Genomic DNA, 24,943 nt, shown 5'->3' on the forward strand with positions numbered 1-24,943 from the left:
AGTGAAGACAGCCAGTTTGGTGAAGTATTCATTACTTCAGTCCCAAGGTGACCTTTCTCTTCTCTCTGATTTCATCTTTGGCCCTATGCCCTGTACTTCCTTTTCTGTGTTCAGATGTCATAGCTATCAGGCCACTACCATGGATATCATGTATCCTTCCTGGTGCTTACACACCTGTCACCTTGTAAAACATAGTCATTAGTGTAAACACAGGACAGCTTCACTCTTTCTCTTCCTGTTTTTTCCTCATCAGAGAAAGTTGATCCATGGAATAATTATGTTTGATCTACCATAGTTACAGATGAGACTACTTGGGCAAAGATCTGACTGTTCCTGCTAGGAGTAGAGATGGTTTACCGGTGAATGAACATCAGCTTACAGATGATGAGGACTTAAGGTAGTAAGAGTGGAGATTTCAGACTTCTGGAGGTCTTATTCTTTGGGTCTTGAGCAGATTAGTTGTCCTCTGGGAGAAACGATCATTTTGTTTGTGTGGACCATGGTCCTAGAACAGTAAGACTCTGCTGACTAAGCCTCTTCATTCAGTGAGGATCTTTCTCAGAATACCAATGCCATCTCAGACATCCTCTTTTGTCCAGAATAGTGGAAGACTTCCACGGACCTATTTGGGAATTGTTTTGCTCTGATATAGCCTCGTTTTCTGACTTCCTTTATCCCCTATTCTGCTTAACAGACCAGGGAAATCCAGAGGCACTTTTGTACCTCCGGTCTTCAGCAGCCAGAGGAAGCTTTAAAGATTTTAGTCCCTGCCCTACAGGGGCTGTTGGGGCTCTAGGAAGGCCTGTCCAAGTGTGGTGATCCTGCTGGGAGGAGCTCAGAAGGTCAGGGAGCCAGTATTAAGAGAGAGAACCTGTGCACTTTCGGATAGTCCTTGCGTCAAAGCTGTTTCTTAGCATTGTGCCCATTGGGAAATGTGTTCTCACAGTGGCATGAATCGAGACAGAAATGAGGATTGAGTTTGTACATAAAGTGCCTATACAGCAGGGAAGTTGCACAGTTATCCATCACAGAGAACCAATATAGCAATGCCTGGGGGAAGAAACCAAGTGTTCTCTATTTGAATATTTGGGTCTTTTGAGAGAGTTGGGGAATGTAGAAGTAAATTGGGACTGGGAAGATTTTGACCAAGCTGGAAACCTGTTTTAAGCTGCCAATCTAGCACATGAGACAAGATGGCACCTACGAATTCTAACAAAAAGGATGAATGAATTCAGTTTACATGTAAGACCTGAGAATTTAAAGAGGGCACGTTCCTGAGGACATTTTATCACATTATCAGTGATAAAATAGAGAAGACCCCAAACTTAAGAATGTGTATAAAGGGAGATATATATTTTAGAGTTCCATTGTGCCTGGCATGAATATGATGCCAGGAATACAGTTAAAATCACATATGTAAGCTTATACTGCTGTCAGAAGGCATGGGATCATATTAAGATAGCTACTACAAGGCATTACTTATTAACTATACATAAATCATTGAAGATTGAGTCTTTAGAAAGAATGTCACACTGCATCTATCTCTGTGAAAACATTTGATTTACATTGTAAAGAATGTTGTTTAAAGTGTACTGAAGACAGCCTAGATGCCATGTAACACTAAAGGTAAGAATAATGTAGGTACTCTTCACCATTTGATAAATTGTTTTTTGTGTGATTTCCCTTTATTCACCAAGAGGAGTTGATTTCTAAGTAGAGCTCTGGGTCTCTGGCTTAAATTTCTTTTTTGCCTTAGCATATGATTCCCTTACTAGAGATAAGTATTTCTGTTTTCTTTTTCACTTATTCATTCAGTCATTCATTTAGCAGACAGCTTACCACTAAGTGCTAGGCACTAGGAACAGAAGACTCAATTCCTACCTTTAAAACAACAACAACAACAAAAGGAAATCACCTCAATTTAACATGGGAGCCTGACAGATAAAATGAACTATGAACTATAAGAAGACTCAAGATTGTGAATTCTGCAGATAGAGAAAAATGGGTCATGATCTTTCCCTGCACACTCTAGCTGTAGAATCTTGGGTCAGCTCCTTAGGCAGTCTGAGCCTTGGCTTCTTCATCTATAAAGTAAGCACAGTAAAAGTTCAGGTCTCACAAGGTTTTAAATATTAAATGAAATCATCCGTGCATTAAAAACAGCATTGCTATAATTCACGCATGATAACCACTCATTGAGTAGTAGCTGTTTTATTATACAATGTTTTATGCTGTGATTGTGGTAAGAACCCAAAACTACAGAAGCATTAAGGAAAGAAATAATATTGCCAAAACTACTATGAAGAAACTTAACAGAGGAGGTGGACCTTATGGCTTGCCAAGAATTTCTCCAAGTGGGCAAGGAAAAGAAAGCGTAACTTTAACAAAAGCAGTGGAGTGGAAAGTATATGGATGTTCAGGTATCTTGATGAGGCTGGTATGTAAAAGTGTTGCATAACCAACCTTATAAATGATAGTCTTTAGGAAAAACAGGCTTGTGGAAATAGTTCCTGCCAAAAGTACTAAACCCTCATCATGGCTCTTGCTACCCTAGATCTTGGTTGATTTATATATAAGGAATATATTTGGTTTTGTATCAAAAATTTTAATGTACTTTTCAGTCATTTAGGATTTAGACAATGCTTTTTGGATTTTCCAGAATTATTTTATCCTTTAGGAATGACAATTCTGTGTATATATAAAATTTAGGATGATCAAAATTATGGGACTGGTGTTTGTTGTGTCTTCATTTCTCAGAACAAAGTGACTAAAACTTGTTCACTCCCCTGGCACTAGGTTTGCAGTGACCTTTGGTATTGTGGCAGAGTACATAAATTATAACTATGGCGCAGATAATTGGCCTAAGAAACAATTGCATTATCTGGGACCATGCTTGGTAAAGCAGGTAGGGAATCCAGCCAGGAGATCCCTTTTCCTGATCACAACAGTAATACAAGGAAAGTATCCTTATTAGCTCCAGAAGTTGGGCCCAGGGAGGTGTGCTGAAGATTTGAGGTATATTTGGCCTCCAGAAATAACGGCTTTAAGAACCATATTCTCAGGGATGGGTTGTGCTCAGTGGTAGAGCACTTGCCTAGCACATGCGAAGCACTGGGTTCAATCCTCAGCACCATATAAAAATAAATAAAGGTATTGTGTCCATCCATAACTAAAAAAAAATTATATATATATAAATATGTATATATTATATATATATAAAATATTATATTATATATAATATATATCTTTTAAAAAGAACCACATTCTCTACACTATGGCTTGAATGATCAAATAACTTATGGTCCAAACTGGGATTATTTGCGAAAAAGCAGCTTAATAATTATGTCAAGGAAATGTATATGAGTGCTACCCCTAGACGTAAGGTCTGGTCAGTGAAGATTTTTCGTCATCTTGATGACTAAACAAAAACCTCTTTCCTTTTTAGAATTTCCTGCATATGCTCTTTTCTGCAGAGGCCACAGGAGGTAGACCATGGTTCAGGCAGGAAATTCCCTTGGTCACATCAGAGTTCTCAATCTGGGGTAAAAAAAAAAAAAAAAAAAAAAAAAAAATACCCACTTACTACCACACTCTTAAATTACCCTCCTATCTAGACTATTTGTATTCCAAAGGAAATTTTAGGATGTCGGCTATTTAGCAATATTGAGAAAAACATGAATGACACATGTGCCAATGCCTCAGTTATGTACTGCCTCTCATTTTCTTATACAAAGAAAATAGAACAAATGTTGTCTTAGATGATTTCTTAACTTCTCAGAGCACCAGTTTTCTCATTTATGAATTGGGAATAATACCCAACTTACAGGGATATTAGGATTAGATGAGATACTGTTTATAGTGTCTATCCCAGCATGAAGCATAGGGCACATGCTTAGTGACAGCATCAACAGAAATCATCACTCTGTCCTCACGTCCTGTTCTGTTGAGTCATCACACTAGACACTATAGCTACCCTGACTACTAGGAATGGCTGAGAGTCATTCTGAGGTCTCTAGATGAGTTTAGTTGTGATCTCCTCCTTTAGGATCAGATCATTAGCTTTTCATGTCTGCTTCTAGGCACAACTGTAGCCTCTTGTTCTCTTGACTGCAGAAACAAATTTCATGTTTAAATGAGCAAGGCTCTGAGTAAAGCTGAGGTGTCAAATGCCTGGGTCTTCATGTTACATCTGCCTGTTAGCCTTTCCCACCTTTTTCAGCCCCTCAACCCTGTTCCCAAGGGCCAGGCCACAAGGGATACTTGGGAAAGCCCAGTCATTTCCTTCAAATGACACTGCTGACCCTAAAGAGGACTGCTGTAACTTAAGCGCCCTCTGACTTCACCATTTTGAGCCCTTTGTCAGCCTCTTTTGTGTGGGTCTGATGATCCTCAAAAGGCACAGCCAGAGGGAAGGCGGTGTTGACCCATATGTCATTGGTCCTAAACAAACTATGATCCCTTTGTTATTACCACCCATTTAACCACTTGAGGCTCCTAGAATGAATGGTACAGAAAAGTATTTTAGGAAAGAGACATGTTTTTCTCCTTTTATTATAAAAAAAAAAGGACACAGTTGTGTTGAAACAATTCAAGTTTAATTTGCTGATATATGTCTGTACTTAGACAAACACTACATTCTACAACATACATAATGTCAATATGGGAAAATACCAAGTTTGTCATTGCACGTACCAATAAATAAATACATTTGCTTTAGAATACCAAAAATGTTTATTCAAAAAGTCACTTAATAAAAGCACAGTTTTGCAAGTTTGTCTAAAACTCCAGATAATTTTGAACAAAAATAAAATGTCTGACCACTCCAAAATAGGAAAAGACAGTTTTGTGCAAGTAGACATACACATTCTAGGCATTATGAAAACTGGCTAAATATGTGTTCCCAGCAAGAGGAATGTTACCCATCCTGACCAAGTCCCCTCTATCACCAAATGTAGGATTGAAGAGGCCAGAGTTGGGCTTCCCCTTCTAAGCCATTCTGAGTTGCTCTCTAGGAAACTCTGGACCTTAGCCTCACCTCCAGCTCTGCCTGGATCTTGATAGGGGAGGGAGGGACAGGAGAACAAAGGAGAGGGGTGCAATATCTTTCATAAGAAAGAAGGCACAGTGATGAGCTAGAAAAGGTAGTGATGAAATTAAATTTCATTCACCCTGAATCCTACAGCAAGCTTTGATAATCCAGCATCTTCATTTTGCAGTTAAGAAAACAGACCTAGAGTTCATGCAGTTTGCTCAAAATCATATAGCTACTAAGTATAGTACTACTTTCTGTAAGACCAGCATGTCTCCATTTCATTTTAAAAACCAAATCTGTCTCAATACTTCTTTCCTGCCCCTCCCCTGTATATCTTAAGATGACAGGAAACTGCAAACTAGAAGTACACAAGACAGGCTGCCATAAACTCAAATAAGAACCCATTCCTTGGCATATTCCTGGGAGCTGTGACAGGCCTACAAGCCAGGGTCCAGGGAAATGTAACTGGCCCCAGTCACAGTGCTAGGTATCATAGGGAAGCAAACACATTCAGCTCCCTGGAAAAGTGTGCTCTGATGTCCACCTGGCATCCTGAGGTCACGGGGATGTTCTAGCTGGGGCATGGAGTTATAGAGAAGGGAAGGTCAAGGTTACTCTGGTAAGGGAAAACCAGGACATCCATCTAGGAGATGGAATTTGTGCTTGCATAACAGCCACAGACACGGCTATCCTAGCACCTTCACTCAATGCAGACCCCATCTGCACAAAGCATGGATCTTTCCCTTTAAAATCACCCCTTGTTAAATTTAGAATTACCTCTAAATAAGTGGGAAGTATTTTTAGAGACAAATGTCTTGCTATTTCCAGTATCAAGAAAAATGACTTCTACTTATTACCCTGCTTGTCACTGAAGGAGGTGGGCTTCAAGAGTTCTCTTCTAGCCTGCCCTCATCACACTCCTTGGCTCCCAACACCTGTCCTCATGGATCTGGACCTTATATGCTTCCCCTGAAATAGTGTGATTTTTAAGGCACCATCACTAGAATATATTCAGATTTGTCTGAAAAGTATGCAACAGACCATTTCTTCAGGTAATGCCATGTGGGAACTGAATGACAACTTTCTTAGATGGTCTCCTCCTGCTCAAAAACTTGGGATAAAAAGCTGGTAATTTCCCAGGAACACTTTCTTTCAAAGAGCATGAAATGAAGAGACAGAAGCCATAGGGACTGTGAACTGTATCCTTATTCTCTTCCTACTCATCCTTAGGAATATAAGAAACCTCAGCTGATTGCAGATTGCCCTTTTCCCCAAATATAAGAGACACGCTGACACACACACACACACACAAACTGACACACACACATATATGGACACAGAGCACCTTGGAGCCGGGGGGGGGGGGGGGCGGGGGGCGGGGGGCGGGGAGCTAGACTTGGAGAGGAATCATTTTGGGGCAGAGGGTGTAGAGTTCTGGGGTGCAGAGCCAGGAGCAGTATAGAGCAGCTGCCTAAGCTCCCAGCTGCCCTACATCTTCAGGAACTGCTTATCCTATCCCTGGTTCACTGTCCAATCAAGGACCATTTGGGCAGAAGGGCAGGAACTCTGTTACTGTTCGAGAGGCTGAGCCCAGGTAGTCTCCAGGGCCTTGGCAGCTTTGTGAGTCCATGGGCCCCCGTCCACAGGGCCAGTGGTCAAGGAAAGGCAGCAACACCAGGAATGGAGTCTTTAAGAGCTGATCTTGTGAGGCTGGTCTTAGTGACTCAACTGCTCTTACTTGTCACCAGTGCCCAACAGAGGGTTTTGTGCTAAGGCTACCCTTTACACCCAGGCTTGAAAGCTCAGTCCACATCTAACCCTACCAAAATAGCCAGCCAAGCCCTCGTGTGTGCTGAAGCAGAGCGCAGAGGCCCACAGTATTTCCATTGTGCTTCTGATTATTCCACTCTGGCACCGGGGTCCTCCTCTCACTAGATGCCAGAATCAAGCCTATTCTACCTTAAAATCATAGACCTAGAGAAACAGCTTGGTCAGACTTTAGAGATCATCTGGTTTCCAACATCTTGAATGTCACCAGGCCTCCAGAGTCAGGGAGAGTAGAACTAAAGAAGAACTACAGAAGGGAGGATGGCACCACAGTCTTTCATCAGGAAGTGAACCAGCACCAGAACAGAAAGCCCTGGTGCTCTCACCACGGGAACAATGGCTAGCTTGTGGGAGGGGCTCTTGACAGAACTATGGTTCAGGTGTGGCAGCTCCTGTTAAAGCAGGTGTGCCTTGTTTTAAGCATTCACATAGAAAAATCTAGATTACAAAGAAATGAGAGCTTACTACTTCCACTTAAGTCAAAACAACTTCACCTATAGAGCCTCACTAATATGTTTAAAGTATGACTTTTATTTATTTAAAATTTCTACTTAGCCCTTCCAAGCATTTCTACTCTAGAGCAAGGTCCAACTGCTATTTGCTTCCCACAGATTTCTGATCACTGTGTGGGCAAGAAGCTTCTGCCAAGATAAACAACACAGACAAGAGCTTAGAATCCCCAAGCCTATAGAGTGGATGGTGCCATCCAAGAAACAGTGGCAGTGGAGGAAATGTTCAGGCTAGGTCCTGGAACACTCAGGCTGCCTGTCACACCTAGCCAGAGAAATGTGTAGCAGGCTTGCTGAGGTCTGCTCACAGCTGTGCTGCCCTCATGGAGGGGCCAGGCAAAGGCCAATCCTGATCAGACTGGCATGCAAAAAGCCAGGCAATTTCCAATAGGGAAACTCAATTCTCTACTGAAATGGCTTCAGTCATATACACCAACTCTGATGTGTCTAAATCTCTTGCATCAGGAAGGGAAAAGGGCATGCAGAATGGGACCCTAAGGCTAGAGAGCCATAGATACTAATTTCTTGGGGGACAGTGGAAAGAGAGAAATTCAGGAACTTGAGGTTCTGAACTCTGCCATTAAACCAGCTAAGTAACCCAGGGAAAATCCCACTTTTTCAACATGACTTCCTGAAATCAACAAGTTGATCTCTAAGTGTCCTGCCACCTCTGATCTCTTGGTTTAAAAATAGTCTCTGCTTTCCTCACCCTGTCCCATTCCCTCCCCAAAGGAACCACACATAGCCCTCAGCAACCATGATTTGGCTCAGAGCAGTGAGAGCCGAAACAATCAAGAGTACCCACAGCTGAGTCTCTCCAGAGAGGTAAGATTCTTCCTGAAGCATGCCTTGGCTTGGGAATGATACTTTTCCAGCAAGGGCTGGTGACCTGGATCCCATCTACGTTTCCCAGGGGTTGTGCTGGGGCTGCTCAGCAGAGAGCTCCTGGGCCAGTTGGCAGGGCCCCCAGGACCACCCTATTCATGTACCTACCGTAGTACCCATCTGCTAAGATATGTGGCCTTAAGAGCTGGGTTCCCTTTGTCTCTGCAAGCACAGAACAGACCTGGAGAAAAATAAACTATAACTCTAGGCCACCAGCTGATTCCCACAGCCTGACAACTAACCCCTTGCCATCCTGGCAGGTCCTGACACTCATCTGTCCCCACTGCTTCCCAAACCTCCTTCGGGCCTGGCTGGGGCCTTCTGAAGTTGGAAGGCTTTCTGCAGTTAGAGGGACCAGGCTTGGCCACCAAGCCCTTTGCTACATAAAGTTAATGTGCCCTAATCCCACATGCATGCGCGCACACACACACACACACACTTGTGCCCATTGGGGCACCTGTTGTCATCTGACTCCTGGCTGAGTGAACGGCTGGGCCACCACAGCCTTGCTTGTGCTTCCTCCCTCCCTGCTTCTTGCGGCCTTCCCAGCTGAGGAGGTTGCCCAGCTTGGCCAACAACTGCAGCAGGATACTAACCCAAAAATGGGGTATGTGGTGATCTTGGGGCACAGAAAGAATGACTCTCATCTCTTCACACCTACCCGCTACTCCCCTGCCCCAGCAGCAGAGGCAGAGGAGCCAGTTCCTGGTTGGCGAGGCCAGGGAGCCCACTGAGGGCCAAAGCTTCATCTGGTAGAAGGCCTATAAACAGGGCAGGCAGGGCTGTCTCCACAGGCAGGCAGGCAGGCAGGCTCCACTCCAGGCTGGGCAACCCCAAAGGGCACAAGGAAGCCTCTACTCACAGGCCAGCTTGCTGTCGAAGCTGGACAGAGCAATGGCAAAGGCCTGCAGTGCACATAGCGGGTAGTTGTAATCCATGGTGAATACATCCTCTGCTACCCGGCCAAACTGCATGACGATGTAGTCCGCTGGGACCAGGCACAAGCATGGACACAGAAAAACAAAACAGAGCAGGGATGGTAGAGATAGGAAGGGCAGACACCCAAGCCACAGGAGGAAGAAAAAGTGAGAAGCAGAGATGTCAAGGAAATCCCAAAGGAGGTAAAACAAAGGCCCATTGGGAGAGGCAGCAGATGACAAAGGAAAGAGAAAGATGAATACAAACACCAGGAGACAGAGAGGAGAAAAAGTCCATTTAAAGGGTGATCCCATGCCTGAGACTCTGCTGAGTATACAGAATCTAGGGCCAGGGCTCCAAAGAAAGTTCTTCCATGGCCTCCCAGTCATTATGGTCAGCATATTCTTCACATCTCATCTAAGCCACATAGCCAATATCCTTAAACTCTGGCTGATACGCACTGGGTTAGGTGAGCTGAACCCAAAACTAAGGGCCCCAGATATCACATAAACAGTATGAGGAGGTGCAGAGACACTCACGGTCATTGCCATGGATGATCTGGAAGTTCTTCACAGAGGCCTGTGTGACACGCCCATGGAAGTTGAGTACGTAGGACTGTGTGTCATCATTCCAGACAGGTGTCTTGTTTTGCAGTTCGATGATACTCTCTGTGTTCTTATTCTGCCAGCGTGCTAGCAGTGTCTCATGTTCCTGGGAGGGCGGCCTCACCTGAGCCAGGCCCAAGCCTCGGCATCATAACCCCCCAAAGAGTGATCTTTCACAGAAATGGCGCTTCTTAGATTCCCCTAGACCTCCAGGGCTTTTCAAATTATATCCCCCACATGTATAAGCACTACCTAGAGTTCTGCCCTTAGAAGCTCATGCAGAGGCTGGGATGATGGGGAAGGGTAGGGTAGGGAAGAGACTCACATTGCGAGGGCGGATAGAGACTCTCTCGTGAACCATGTTCATGCCTGGGACAATCACGCTCATCTTCCGAGGCCCCTTGAAGCCTAAGACATTTGTCTCCTAGGAAACAAAGAGAACTCAGCACTGACCACATGAGGAGGTCACTACCTCCTGGAGAAACAGGGAGAAGAGAATGAAGACTACTTTGCACTATCTCTACTTGAAAGTCTAATGAGCACCTCTAAATGTAACAGGTCCAGAACTAAGCTCCTGGATCTCTCCTCTGCCACAACTAGCTTCTTGTACTGTCTAACTTGCTTCAGTTAGTGGCAACTCAGTTATTCCCTTTGCTCAGGCAGCCTAGAGTCATATTTGACTCCTCTTTTTCTTACACCTCATATTTAGCAATCAGCAATTTTGTCAGTTCTGCCTTCAGATTACACTCAGAATCCCCTTACTGTTCCCTACCACCTCTCACCAAAATCATTCTAATAGCCATTTGTTTCTGTCCTTGGGCCCTGTGTTCCTCCTCTGTCTATTGTTGTCATCTGTGCAGCAGGGCAGAGTCCTGTTAAGTCAGATTGTTTTCCTCTCCTGCCACAAATCCTTCAGGGGCTCTCCACTGAAGCTCCTACTCTACCTGCAAGGTCTTACATGATCTGGCCCCAATTCCTTACTCTCCTTGCATCACTCTGCCCTCCTTGCCATTCCTCCTTCAGGCCAGGCATTCAGGACTCTTGTCCTGGCTGTGTCTTGTGGGCATATTCACAGCCGGCCTTCACTTTTTCTTTACTCAAGTTACCTTGGTCAGATCCTCTCTACCATCCTTCCTAAAATTGCACATACACCTCAACATTTCATAGCCCCCTTCCCTGCTTCTTGTTGTTTTTTTATTCCTTAGCATTGATCAGGAACATATTTATTTCTCTTACATGTCTGTTTTAGGGCTTGTACCTCCCACTAAGTCCCATAAGGGTATAAACATATATACCTATTTCCTACCTCAAACAGGACCCAGAATATAGACGGATGATTGAAAATCTCAGGCTGCCTTTCCAAAACTGACCAGGAGGTGGCACCATGGGATCAAACAAACTAGCTGTGGATTCCCAATAGCCTCCAAGAAGTGCCCATGCTCAGGTGGACAGGACAACCATCCCTCATTTTTAAAAAAAGAAATTGAGCTTCAGAAGGGTAGAGAAGTCGCCTATATTTACATTCCAGTTTGGCTTGTGTGATGTTAGCATGTGACTCAAACTCTGAGCTGCAGTTTCCCACATATAAAGAAAACAGGATCTACCTCTTAGGTTGAACATTCAGTGCTGACGATTATGCAAAGGGCCCATGCAGAGCCTGGCATCGATAAGAGTGATCTGAGAGAAGCATATACAGGAACCCAGGCCTCCTTACTTCTATCTTCTGTCCATTAGACCCCCAAAGAGCCAGGAATGGTTCCCAGAGCTCCCTGGGAAAATGGCCTGTTGTTATCTGATCACTGAAGATGGGAGAGGAGGGACAGGGCTCCTGTCCCAGGCAGGGATCATTCTGCAGGGGGACTCCCCTCTCCACACAGCCTTGGCTACTACCAAGATGGTTGGGATGGCCCCCATATCAGGCAGCAAGTCCTGGGTTGAACTTGGAGACCAGAAACCCAGGAATCCAGGACTCACATAGCACACAGCTGCCAGCTCCTGACGCAAAGTTCCACTTTCCAAAGTAGAGGATGATGCCTTCTGAGGATTGACTCCGTTATCATAAACTGTGAACTTGGTGCCCATCAGGTTGGACCTGAAAAAAAGGCACAATCTGTATAGGTTATGTACCCTTTGCCCTGGGGCAGGGAACAGCTCATGGTCTGTCCTATGAGGCGCCTGAAAAATATTCTGAGCTGGGCCATAAGCAGACCTGGGGTGGCACTCTGCTCACTGAATTCACATCTTTGAAGGTACTTCTTAAGCAGAACACCTGGACTTTGTCTGAGTTGACTCAAAGGGCATCTCATTTCAACTGAGGAAATTTAGGGAGGTAAATCAGAATTCCAGATTTCCATGATAGAACAGGGGCTTCCCTCATGGGAAGTGGGCGAGCAGACTGGTATCCTGGAAAACTATAAACTATCTTGCACCCCATGGAGAGTGGACAAGACGACTGCCCTGTCCCATCCGGCCCCATCTCCAGCGTTAGCTACTTACCTCTAATCTCCATTTATGCCTCCCAAATTGGTACTCTACTTTGGCAAACCCTAAGCCCCTGTGAGTCCTTGCTGAAAGCCTCCCGCCCCTCTGCCTCCCCAAGATGGCCGAGATGCTCACCCCTCAAGAGCTTACTCTCAAGCTCTGTCCCTTGGCACTGACCATGGGGCCCAGGCAGCTCTTCCGGGCTGGCCTACATCATTATAACACCCTGGGTTATGCTGGGCCAGAGCCCATGTGCCTGGGAGCTGCTTGGTTCAAGCCTGGCTCTAGGCTGGACACAGATTGGGCCTGTGGCTGGATCTCATGGTCAGAGAATCCTGCCAGAGGATCCAGCTCTGGCTTAGATCTTCAAGGACAGGAGAGGCCCTCTATGGAGAGCCTCTTCTGCCCCCCCACCCATTCCTGCCTTCATCCTGGGGGAGTGCTGGTACCGCAGTTTCCCGATGTAGCTGTCCCCTCCTCGAGACAAGTCTGTGGGGTCCACAGAGATGAGGTAATTGGAAGTTTTACTCTTCTTTCTCTTCCTTCCTGCCAGGAGGAACACCTGAGGGAGTGGATCAAGGTCATGTTCCAGACACAATCACAGGTATGGCTCACACCCCCACACTCCAACTCCCAAGTGCACACGTGCATGCGCGCACACAAACACAAACGTGCTGGAAAGCACATGGCTCTGCACTAAGCAGGCATAGAGGCTTTTGTTTCTCTGAGGTACTGAGAGGTCAGTATTGAGCTGAGACTTCCATCATTCTAGCTCCCAGGCCCTCAAGCCTGCCTCGCTGAAAACGCATGCCCAGAGCAAACTCACCTTCTTCCCATCCTCGCGGTCCAGGTGCAAGAAGTAGGTGGGGTACATGCCCCGGTCCATCCCCTTCTTATCCCGAGTGATGCGGCATTTGATGGTGATTCCCTGGGGTGCTGGCCTCAGGGCAAACTCCTCAAGATCCTGGACCTCAACATCCACTGGTGGCTCTGGGGCTGTTGGGCTGGGGGCTGAGGCTGTGTCCTATGAGCAAGGAGAGAAGGCACCTGAGCCCCACCAGCCAAAGCTGGAGTACAGATCCAAGTCTGCACCCTGGTGTGGCAGTGGTGGGAGACAGGGCAGGACTCCTGGGATGCGAGCCTGGCCATCCTGCCCTAGGTCAGAAGCTATCTTCCGAGCTCTTCCCTCTCTTCAACAGTTCCTGGGGCTGCAGATGGGAATAAGGGCAGGTCCTCAGACACCCCAGGTCCCTGGCCTGATTGAAGAGATTAGGAGGCAGTGTAGGACAGAAGGGTCCAGCCAGAGAAGCACCTGATAGGCACCAGGTCCTGCCCGTGGCCCCAGGAGAGCCAGGTGCCCATCATGTCCTCACACACTTGGTCCACCTCCCTGGACAGGCAGTCCTCTGAACACTGCCATCCAAATTCTTGCTGAGAAGCTCTCACTCACCTTGACAGACTTCCTGCTAGTGGCAGAGCTGGGGCGGGTGTTGCTGTTTAGCTGGGAGGAGCTAGAGCTGTTCTCGTCCTCCTCTTCCTCTTCCTCATCAAAGCTCATGCTGCTAGAGATGCCTGAGGTGAGCACAGGAACAGGGAGGGATGAATAAGGAGGATCCACACTCTGAAATGAGATGTGGTCACATGCACACATGTTCAAACACACCTGCACCCAGACACACACAGCCACGCGTACACACATACGCTGACATATGTACCCCCAGACAGATAAACACGAGGACGCATTCACTCAGGTACACACATGAGGGGGGCTGCTCACAATCCTCAGGACATTCCCCCACCCGTGTTCAGCTCAGTCCCTGAACTAGCCCCTTCTCCTCCCTAGCAGTTGCGTTGCTCCCATCTCATGCATCACAGCCTATTCTGAGCTGAACCTACACAGGGAACCTCTATTCTGACCTTGAATCTACCTCCTAAAGAGCTTGCCTGGCATGGGTGACGGTCTCTCAGGGAAAAGGCCTCAGCCTCTCCCTCCGCCTGGTGTGCAGGGCCGCATCTCACCTTTCCCAGCCTGCCCTGGGCCACTATCTCAGCTTCCTCTCCACTGTCCTCCCTGCCTGAGTGCCACCCATCTCTCAGTCGACTCATCAGCCCTTTCTCCAAGGAGCTGTCCTTGAGTAGATTCCTCACAATGTGCGTGGCACTGCCAGGCTTCTTCTGTCTGCCACGGTGCACCAGGGCTCATGGTAGGGAAACTGGGCAGCAGGTGTCCAGGGAGGACCTTTCTTGCCTCTCAGCATCCTGGCCCTGCTCCCTCCAGCTCAGCAGACATAAAGACAACTCCTTTCAAAAATTTGTTCTAGGAAGCAAAATGGAAAGGAAATCTGCCTCCAAACCTGGGCTTCCTGGGAGCATGAGACTGCCAGTTGGTGACCTCAGTTCATAGCCTTGGCCTTATCAGGGCCTCTACCCCAACCTGTCATGTGTCTCCAGGTGTGCCCCCACCCCCATGGCCAGGGAGGGGCTGGACCCGACCCAGGAAGGCCATGCTCCCAGAGAAGGGTGCACCTGAGAACCTGGGACTGAGCTTTGGTTCCAGTTGGGCCCCTGTGGGGCTCACCCTTCCTCTGCATCGTGGCACGCAGGTCCTGCTGGCTGGATGGGGCGCCCCCACCAGCTGCTGTCTCCCCTGCATCCTGGGCGTGGTCTGAGTGGCCCACAGTCAGGATCTGCACTGGGCCTTGGGCCTCAGACTTGTCTTCTGCCAGTGCTGCTGGCCCGCCGGTGCCTGCAGGCCAGACACTCCTGAGTCACATCCAGGATGGGGAGGAGGGCCTGGATTCTCAAACATCCATGAAGGGAGTAAGGGATGAATGAGAGGAGACCCTCTGCAAAACTTTACTCACAAAACTAATTTTTAAAAAACTAATGACTGCTGTCAGCCTGTTAATGATTGGTAAGCTGTGAAGGGATATGGATTTAAATTCTGCTCTTCCCTATATTACCAAGAGTTGATCTGAAATACCCCACATGCTTAAGACAGACAGCAGCCATCTACAAAACCAACTGTACAATAGAGAAAACAAGATGGAGAACAAGGATCGATTCAGACCACAGTTCATAGTTGAGGCCAACAATCATTCACGGACATGGCCAGCTACAAGTTATCAGTGTTTATATTCTCATACACTCTCTCTGACTCTGTTTCTGTCTGTCTTTCTGTCTGTCTCTCTCTCTCTCACACACAGACACAAAGAGTAACTAACACACATCATTAAAAACGTAGGAGGGACCTTGAGAAAAGATTCTGGTTTTCATATACTCGGCTTTCCAAGCAGAGGATCTCCCATCCCATATCAACCTTCCTACCCAAGTCAACGCAGCTTCAGAAACAGAAGCAAGGCCTAGCCTACACAGGTGGCAGCTGCCCTGCCTCGCTGAGCTATGCCCAGAGTGCTGCAGCCGGCTCCAAAATTCCATGGACCCTGAAACACCACTGCCCAGCTATGATGCAGTGGCCTAGAAATCACTGCCCATGGCTCAGGGCTGAGAAAACGGGTTTCTCGCCAGGAGCCCGGACTCAGGGCAGGAGCTATCACCACTGTCCGTGATCTCTAGAGATCTTTCCTGTGCAGAGAAGAGCAGAGGGAACAGACTGGTCCTTGGCGCAGAGGGTGGAATTGGGATGACAGCAGGAAGTGGGGCGCAAGGGAGGACAGCGAGTGCTACACAGCATGAGGCGGGCTGTGAGGGAGGCAGTGAGGCCCCACTGAAGGGAGCATCCTGGCCCAAGTGTCAGGATGTGGGGAGCTCGGGCCAAGGTGGGACAGAAGGAAGGGATGATCCTGGGCTACAGTAGAGGTGAACTTCACTTCATGGCAGTATGCTGGGCCTGCCCATATGCAGAGGCCAATCCACATACCCCGTGAGGTCTGTTGGCCATTCTGTGCCACTGAGACTGCTCACCCCAGACCTTGCATCCAAGTTAGGAAGAGAAGTCTCCCCTGACCTCATGGAGGTGGAGGGGCAAGCAGGCCTACTGGGGAGGACAGTGGAGCAGGCGAGCTAACCTTTGTGCTTTCCCTTCTTCTCCTTCCTAGAGGCCCCACCCTGGCCCCCAGATGCAGCAGCTGCCTTGGTTTTCTTGGTTGAGGCTGGTGCTGTTGGGTGGGCAGCTCCCAGCTGTACACTGGCAAGCGAGTCGGCCTCTTGAACTGCTCAGGAGAAAACCCAAAACAGAAAAAGAAAAATGGTTATTAGGTGAGGCTAGAGTTCCTGCTAGAATATACTTTCCATCCCTGCTTCCACCTAGGCCCTTGTACCACTGTCTATGCCCAGAGTCAGACCCACTCATTTCCACCAGGCAAAACTTCTGGGCAGTGTGTGCTGGTGCCACCGCCAGCCCAGTGTGATGATGTCAATGGCAGATCGAAGCCACAATTAGTCACAAACAAAGTTTTGGTCTAGCACACTGTTCTGAGCCTGAACAGGGGTAGGGAGAGTGTCCATGAAAGTGTGCATCAGGGAAAATGGGAGAGGAGGAGGCAAAGGCGGTATCCTCTGGCAGGGACCACAGCCAGGGCAAGTATTCTATGGATCCTGCGTAAGTCCTCAGGTGTCAGGCCCATGGGAACATGCAAAATGGAGCACCTGTGGGATACAAAGAGCTTCACACACCAAGGAGGAGGTCTCAGAAAGGTCACAGCTGGTGGCCTCCATGTTCTTCACATGGCAAGACCCCAATATGCTTGAAATCCACAAAGGATTTCTGATTGAACTTAAGACAAAGACCAACAATGTCCTGCTCCTCCATCTCCCTTCCCCTTGACTTAAACACACATCAACCACCTGGCACCAGGAGTTCCAGCACAGCAGGTTTTCTCAGTGTCTTGCATGTGCTGTACTCCCCTGTGCCACAGGGCCCTTGCTCTGGCTGCTCCCACTACCTGTACTGCCTCTGCTGCCTGATTAACTCCCACTCATCCTGCAGATCCCAGTTCAGAGCAGTTGTCTCCAGCTCCCTAGTCAGAGCAGGCACCCTATATCCCCTCATTGAGCCAATCTCTTTCCATAGAGCAAGTTGTCACCATCCATTTAACATTCCCCCCACCTCGACCATAGGGCAAGACTACACCTGCCTATGCTGGCCTGGGAACCACTGCCTCTAATCCAGAGCCTAACACAAAGTAGGTCCTCACTATATATATAAGGAATGAATGAATGAATGAATATGTATCATGAACGAATACAGCCACTAGGTCAAAAACTTTATTGGGATAAACCATCATCTCCAATGTCAAACTTCCTTGGGATAATCCTGAGTTAACACCAAGAGCCAGCAGAGGGCAGAGCAAGATGCCATGGGAGGGGTGGAGGTGGTCTTGGAAACCAGTGCCCAAGGCAGCAGCCAGCTGTGTAGCAGCCTCCCAGGGCTCTGTCTACCACTCAGAGCTGGTCAAAGACTCAGCCCCCAGAGAAGCTCAGGGGGACAAACCTCACAGAGTCAAATGTCCCTGTGGGGAAGACCTTGGAGGCCTGGCCTGGTCTGGAGTCTCAGTAAGCAGTAGCAATCAGCTGATTTTGGGCACCCTAGCTCCTTCAATTTTCAAAGCCCTAAGACAGATTTTTCCTCATTTTCTAGTGGAGAAAACAGACCTGGAGACCATCATAAGTGACTTGCCCATGGTCACGAGTGAGCAGGTAATGGAGTGGCAGGACCAGAAACTCTGTTTTAGCCATGCATGACCTCAAAGGTGCTCCCCTTCTCTTACTGTAGCCTTGTGCCAGCCTGGCACCACCTGGCCAGGTGCTTAAGAGACAGTCAGTGCTCAAGAGACACCTGCCCAAGGCCTCTATATCAGGGACTCTTCAAAATGTAGCCTCTGGCACAAAGTTTCAGGGCCTCAAGTCACTGGTGCAGGTTCCCATCTCAATGGCTCAGATGCTGAGCTTGGCAAGGCTGGAGCTGTGATGCCCGCGTGGCAGCAGGTGAGGCTCCTCAGAACCCAGGATAGTGGCTTCCTTCCCTATAGGGCACCATGGACATCTTGCGATGGCACTCAGAGGGGAAGTAGAGAAGAGGCTGCCAGGAAGGGATAGTACAGGGCCAGTTCCATGAGGAGCACCTGTGGCTATCTGAGATGGCTGGGCTGAGGTCCCTGACCCCCTGCTGAAGGGCCTCTCACATGGAACACAGATAAATTAGGTATGGCCAGGGTGCTGTCTTGGGGTACACACAGGGAAAATACCATGAAGGAACTTCTTGCTCTTTTTTTTTTTTTTTTTTTTTTTTTTTTTTTTGCGGAGCTGGGGGTTGAACCCAGGGCCTTGTGCTTGCAAGGCAAGCACTCTACCAACTGAGCTATCTCCCCAGCCCAAGGAACTTCTTAACAGGGAGGCAACATAACACGGTGGAAAGACCTTTTGACGGTGTCAAAATCTATCCCTGTGACTAGCCACACACTATGGGCAAGGTGTGGAACCCCTCCAAGCCCAGGCCTCGTCAAGTGTGGGGATAATGAGTGACTGTGCAGATGAAATGAGAATGTGGTAAGGCACCTACCGCCATGCTTAGCCTTAGCGAATGTCCAAAGACAACTTTTATGATTAGAAATGAAGTGGGTTTCTTTTCTATGTGTACACAGAGGGGACCAAGCTCATAAGGTTGCCAAGACCCAGTTGCTGCCCTCTAAAGTACAGATGAGGGGAGTGTAGTGAGCTAAGGGCTGGGTTTTCAGAACCAATAGTTAGATGAAGGTTAGCCCTGAGATGAGCAAACTGCCAGCAGCTACAAATGGTTGGAGGCTCCAGGTCAGAAAGAAGCCACAGAGGGAGGGGAGCACTAAGGTTCTTCCTACCTGCAGGTCAGATGCCTGCAACCTCACAGGTACTACTGCATTCAGAATAGCCACTTGCATGACCAGCACCATACCAGCAGGGGGCAGTGGCGACTCGCCAGTCTCCTACTATCTCAGAGACCAACCCACTATCTAGCCTGGTATATTCAACCTAACCTAGGCAGGAGGGAGGGTCCTGGGTGCAGGGTTGCAAAGGAGCCATCCCTCTGCAGGATAAGTGGTAGAGAATTCCCCCAAAGTGGGCTCTGCTGAGAACTAAAGAGTGTAAGGAGGGGAGCAGGAGGCGGCTAGTTACTGCAGCTCTGAAGAAGTCCTAAGCCAGGGACAGTGACCTGCAGGTCAAAAGTCAGACTGACTGAGGGTATAGGGAGTTCTGGGAAGGAAGGGAATGAGTATTTGTCCCTGGATACCCTAGCTGGTGTGGCAGGATGCTGACAGATTCCTCTCAGGAGATAATGCCGGAGGGAAGCAGGCTCTGTTCTACTCTTAAGAGCTGCCTCCTGCTCTCAAGTGCTCCACATTAGAAATGTGGACAATTGAACTTCCAGATTCATTTTTAGCCTTCTTGCCCCAGCATCTGACTCAGGAGATGACAAGGTCAAAGGTCTTGGTGTGTCTCACCCACCCCACTCGGCAGTCTACCTGGGCTGGGCGCCATACTCAGCTTGGGAAAAACCCAACAGGATGAACCCCTCACCTGCCTGGGTCAGCAGGAAGCCTCTGAGGGGCTCCCTAAAACCATGCTGGGGTGTGGAGCCACAGTGCAGGAGTCCCCCAGGCTGGCTGTCCCTGGGGCAGGAAGCAGGTTGTACCTTGGTAGCTGGTGCTGCCAGCGCTGCTGAGGTAGGACTCCACCAGGGGGGCTTGTTCCTCTGACTGCCGGGCCCGCCGGCTCCGGGGTCGCCCATCTGCATTGGCCTGCACCATCAGGGGTTCCTGGCGCTTCTTCTTCTGCTTCTGTTCCAGCAGGGCCCGCTACAGAGGCACAGGGCAGAAACAGAGGTGAGCTGTCCCCCCCACCCCACCCCTGTTTCCGCCAGGAGGGAGAGGCTCCCACAGTAGCGTGAGAGAGAGTACCCTGCTGACTGGGTTTGGTGCCAGAGGTCCAAAGCCCTCTCTGGACTTTGGCCTCATGTCCTTAGCATCCCCAGACTTGGGGTCCAGGAAAGAATGGCACAACTCAGGCCAGGTGGCTATCTTGGCAGATCCCAGCACCCTCCAACTACAGTCGTCCTGGCTGCCTCCCCAGCAGAAACCTTGTGTACTGGGGCAGGATTCATGCTGAGCTGGTAAAGGAGAGCACTCACCCCCCTTCTTCCCCATCAGACAGGAGCATTCAGGGAACGTGGCGAGAGATCCCCCTCTCTGCATGTGGAGAACCAATCCAGACTCTGCCCTTGCACCCAGTCCCAGCCTTACTCACCTGCCGGTCAAGCTTCTGCTGCCTCAGGTTGCTGCCCTCATCATCTAAGACACTGCAGAGTGAGAAAGGAGCATTCAGGGCCAGGTGCCAGGATATGACCCAGAGTCTACCCCGCCCCCCAGCACATGAGTCTTTTGAACCACTCTATTCATTGCTCTGGAATTCCATAAGCCACGTGGTGGAGGGAGGAAGTATGGAAGTTGCCGTCCAGGAACCACTTTGAGACAAAAGGGTGTGAGTCACATTTCTGTCACTTTAGGAGCTTATCTTTTGATAGGACTAATTGCTCCAAGGACTTCCCAGCCAGCCTGGACCCGGTCAGAACAGAATGAGACTCTCAGATCCCCGAGCAGGACAGGCTTGACTAAGACCTATGTAACCCATGTGGATGCATCAGTCACAATCTAGGCCCAAGCTGGCCTTCAAACCAGGGGCGTGCTCCCTCCAGCTTCTTATGGTACTCTCACCTGCTTCCCGTTCCTCCTTTCCATCCTTTCTGGAGAAGGCTGGACAGAGTCCCTTCTCCCATCCCAAACTCCTGGCTCTCAGGTAGGCAGAGTGGAGGTGTTGACACCACTCACCTCCCCACTCCCCTTTAAAGGGCAGAATGTCCTCCTCATTTAGGAAAGGGAAGCTAAGAAATCAACTGTTCTCTCAGGGCAGGCCTAGGGCTGGGTGGGGATGTCTGCAGGATGGACCCGACAGGTCAATGCCTGCCCTGCAACCAGCCACCAGTCCTTCTCTTGTCACAGACATGGCACAAACAGCACTGGGAGCATAGCATTCTTGAACCTGACCAGTCTTAGGACAGCAGCCTCATCTCACCTAGCCTGGCACTCCCTCCCAGGAAGGCAGAACATGAGTAGAAAGCTGGCAACTCAAACCACTTAGCTGTTTGGCTAGCCCAAGAAACCCTAGGCCCAAATTCTATAAAAGGTCAGGACAGCTGCATGAGGTGGAAATGGAGCCTAAGAACCTGCACTCTGGGAAGTCCCAGGTAGCCCTGGTGCAGTTAGGCGGGAGTCTGTTCCAAACCAGACCTCCATGTAGGTCCTTGCCCACACAGGCCCTAACACATTAGGTTTCTGTGGGGGTACAAGTGTGAGTACATCTCGTGTGTGTGCAAACATGAATGCAGACACCTGTGTAAAGGTGAGTACTGTGTGTGTGTAAGGGGAAAGATAGGTCTATCACCCCCAAAACAAGGTAAAGTCATTTCCGCCTCAACAGCTAGCCCTTTCTCCCTGGAACAACCATTGATCTGTATGTCCTTTAAACTACTCAGATCTCTGAGGGAGCCAGCCAGAGGGAGGTAAGGAGTCCACATATCACAATTCACACACTGCCCAGCACCCACCTCTGTTTCACCCACCACAACCTATGAGAGCTATGCATCCTTTTAGCTGGCATCTGTCCTTCCTATCTGACATCTGGGAAGGCCTTTCCTATGCTACTATGCACATCAGAAGGGCCCCAAATGTGATGCGGGGCTGTGTGCACAATAGTTTTGTTCACCAAACCCTCAGCTGCCAGAGCACAGAAGATACTGCTCAAAAGACATGTCTCTAGGTATCAATCTCCCTGAAACAGCCCAGCTGCTTAAGAGAGCACAATTGCATCTGGGGCTCCCTGAGGGCATTGCTAGGACCTGAGGACAGACCAGTTCCCTAAAAATTTAAGCTGGCTGAGATAGTAAACATCTCCTTGTGGAAGGCCTGACCCACAGGCTGGAGGGTTGCAGTGTGGACTTCTGAAAAACAGTTCAGGTTCTAGACTGAGCAGGACACCCTAGGGGCCTGCGAGGTCTGAGAGGCCACAGCTCTCCACCGTCTCTGCACCTCAAGTCAAAGGCCTGACTGAGTGACACGATGGCAAAGCACTTACTCACAGACTGACTGCCAAACCTCACTTGCTCACAGACTCACTTCCAAACCGTGGCATGAGCATAGCTACTCCCTACTTCCAGAATATGGATTAAAAATGCAGCCTGGGCTCTGTACATTGCACCTGGCTGACAGGAGCAATGGTCTGAAATTCAGCTGGGCTTTGCTTGCTGAGCTTTGGGCCTGAGCCTGGGACAGCCTGTAATCTTCACAGTCACGTGCTAGTGATCTGGCCACAGAAGTCCCTGTGTGACCTCTATAAGACAGTGCTAGATTTCCTTGGTGCCAGAGGGACAGGGCATTTCACAGCTGACCGGGATGCCACATACACTTTTAGAGAGCAGCACCAGGGACTGAGGCATCCCTGGGTCATCCACAACAGTGATCTTGGCTAAGCAGGACAAAGAAGATGCCTTCCATTGTGCAAATGTGTATTTCTTGAGTCCTTTAGAAAGGGGACATCCAGCTGAGAGGTAAAGGTCATATCAGCAAAGCCACATCAGAAATGCTGGGTCACAGTGGTAGCTTGACTAACATGAAACATTTCCAGAAACAAAAGCCTGACTGTTTTGTGCCCCTAATGTCCTTTCCACACAGAGGAGACACTTTCCTACCACAGGCACTGTCACTTCCATGGATTTCACATAGTTATGTCTGGGCAGGAGGCTGCTTTCCATGAACACATTACTTCCTCTCCCTCTGTCCCTACCTCCATTCTGTTGGGGGAAAAAAGGACAGTCACAGGATTTCATAACAGATTATCAGATAAAATACAGGAACAAAGAAACTGGTGTGGCCTTCAGGGTAAGACGGATGAACACAAGGGTAAACTTCTCAAAGAGATTCTAGAAACTTCAGCTACCTCAGAAGTACCAACAGAGCTGGCCACCACCTCACTCAGATGTCAGATATGCCAGAATTACCCTCAAAGGCTGGTAGAGTACATGGAAGGGGCAGCAACTGGAGGGAAGCAATATGTGCTTGGCTGAGCAAGACCCATCTGGGAGGCCTATGATAAATCCACTGATAGCAAGAGACCCCAAATGTGGGCACAACACTGGTGAAACTAGGTTCTTGGGAAAGCACATGTTTCTTGGAGAGCTGCTCCATAATTACCTGGCAATGACAAGCTTGTACTGGAAGGGTGTTCCTGCCTAAGGACACTGCATCCAACTACACAACATCTCTCTCTGGTGAATAACAACGAATCCTCCAGCACACAGCAGCAGGTCATAGAGAACGATGACAACAATGATGGCTGTCTCCAGGGAGAGCAGAACCAAAGCTCCTCTCTTCCTCACAGGCCCTGCTCCCTCTCCACCCCCTCAGCCAGCCCAGCCTCCTCATCTCCACTGCAGCACCATTCCTAAGGGTCTGTCTTGTCACCAACACCTCCCCAGCCTGCCCCTTTCTGATGGGCACCGTTCTAGGCAGCACTAAACGAAAGCCATGCAAGGAGACAGTAATGGTTTTTTAATGACGAGAACTCCAATAATGGAATCACTGCCAAGCCCAGGCTGCCAGCTGCAGCCCCGCCAGGAGGCTCGGACAGAGACAGGGTACTGATGAATAGGTCTTCTAGCTGACCCTGGAGGCTCCTTCATTACAGTCGCCTCCTGCTAGGGACCAGACGGAGTAGGCTCAGGAAAGCACCAGTCACTGGATCTCATCTGCAGTGTCCACCAATCCATCCACTCTGCTCAGGGCCAAGGCCTGCCACCTCCACTCAGCTTGCCCAGAGGCCCTAGACAGATTCCTGGGGAGTAAGTCATGATTGACAAAAAGATGATAAAAGCACAGGGGCACTTCTTGTGTAGGCTGGAAAAGTCAGGCACAGCCAGCATATTTAGGAAGCCTGTTTCTACCATTCTTCTTACACTTAAAAGCTCCATCTAATTCATCAGTGCTAGCAAGAAGACTTGGGGCTAACCTAGGGATAGACCCAACCATCTGGATACTTTCTCCATGACCACTTCAACCTCCCCTCTACCTGCCCTCATTCTTACCCCCGAATCACAGTGGAAGCTGCCCCTGCTGGACCCAAGGATCAGAGAAGTGGGTTATCTGGTGAAGACAGGCCACTGAGAGTTCTGATTGCAACACTGCACTCAATGCCAGACCTCAGCAAGTCCATATCTGTGGCTTCCATTGGTTTGCAGTTGCCTGGAACTAGGAATGGGGGCAGCTCCAGAAGAAAAAGGACAACACTGTTCATAGGAATTCTGGCTTTCCAGGATGGGCTGTCTCCATTTCAGTTGGTGGTTCCTAAACATACCAGGTTCATTAAAACCACAAGGGGCACTGGGGCACTAGTCCTGACTCGGTAATTCAGAACTGCTGAGGAACATGCCCCAGAATCAAGCTTTCTAGCGCTCTCTCTCTCTCTCTCTCTCTCTCTCTCTCTCTTTTTAAAGCAAGTACCACAGGTGATTTTGACGCTCAGTCATGCAATTTAGAAACCATAAGCCACAGCTTGTGATCTCTAAAGAAAAGGAAATTGGGAAGTTGCTAGAGAGAGTTGCCAGAGGTAAAGTGGTGGTCCTAAGCATTCAGGGCACCTCTGAG

The 24,943-nt window shown here is 48.7% G+C and overlaps 2 protein-coding genes across 2 annotated transcripts in view; one reads left to right on the forward strand and one right to left on the reverse strand.

Annotated features, from left to right (window-relative positions):
- Nucleotides 1-1,718, forward strand: part of RIC3 (RIC3 acetylcholine receptor chaperone) — a 64,467-nt gene extending 62,749 nt beyond the window's left edge. Inside the window, 1 exon segment of the mRNA XM_079105772.1 lies at nt 3-1,718. Coding sequence (XP_078961898.1) covers nt 3-202 — 200 coding nt within the window. The 3' untranslated portion in view covers nt 203-1,718.
- Nucleotides 1,719-4,558: 2,840 nt separating this feature from the next.
- TUB (TUB bipartite transcription factor) overlaps nt 4,559-24,943 on the reverse strand; it is an 83,951-nt gene continuing 63,566 nt past the window's right edge. The window contains 11 exon segments of the mRNA XM_079105691.1: nt 4,559-9,241; nt 9,711-9,882; nt 10,102-10,200; nt 11,751-11,868; nt 12,707-12,819; nt 13,084-13,281; nt 13,708-13,829; nt 14,836-15,003; nt 16,286-16,429; nt 19,885-20,047; nt 20,496-20,547. Of these exon segments, the coding sequence (XP_078961817.1) occupies nt 9,108-9,241; nt 9,711-9,882; nt 10,102-10,200; nt 11,751-11,868; nt 12,707-12,819; nt 13,084-13,281; nt 13,708-13,829; nt 14,836-15,003; nt 16,286-16,429; nt 19,885-20,047; nt 20,496-20,547 (1,483 nt within the window). The 3' untranslated portion in view covers nt 4,559-9,107.

This window comes from Sciurus vulgaris (genome assembly GCF_902686455.1).
Source record: "Sciurus vulgaris genome assembly, chromosome: 11".
Taxonomy (NCBI): Eukaryota; Metazoa; Chordata; class Mammalia; order Rodentia; family Sciuridae; genus Sciurus; species Sciurus vulgaris.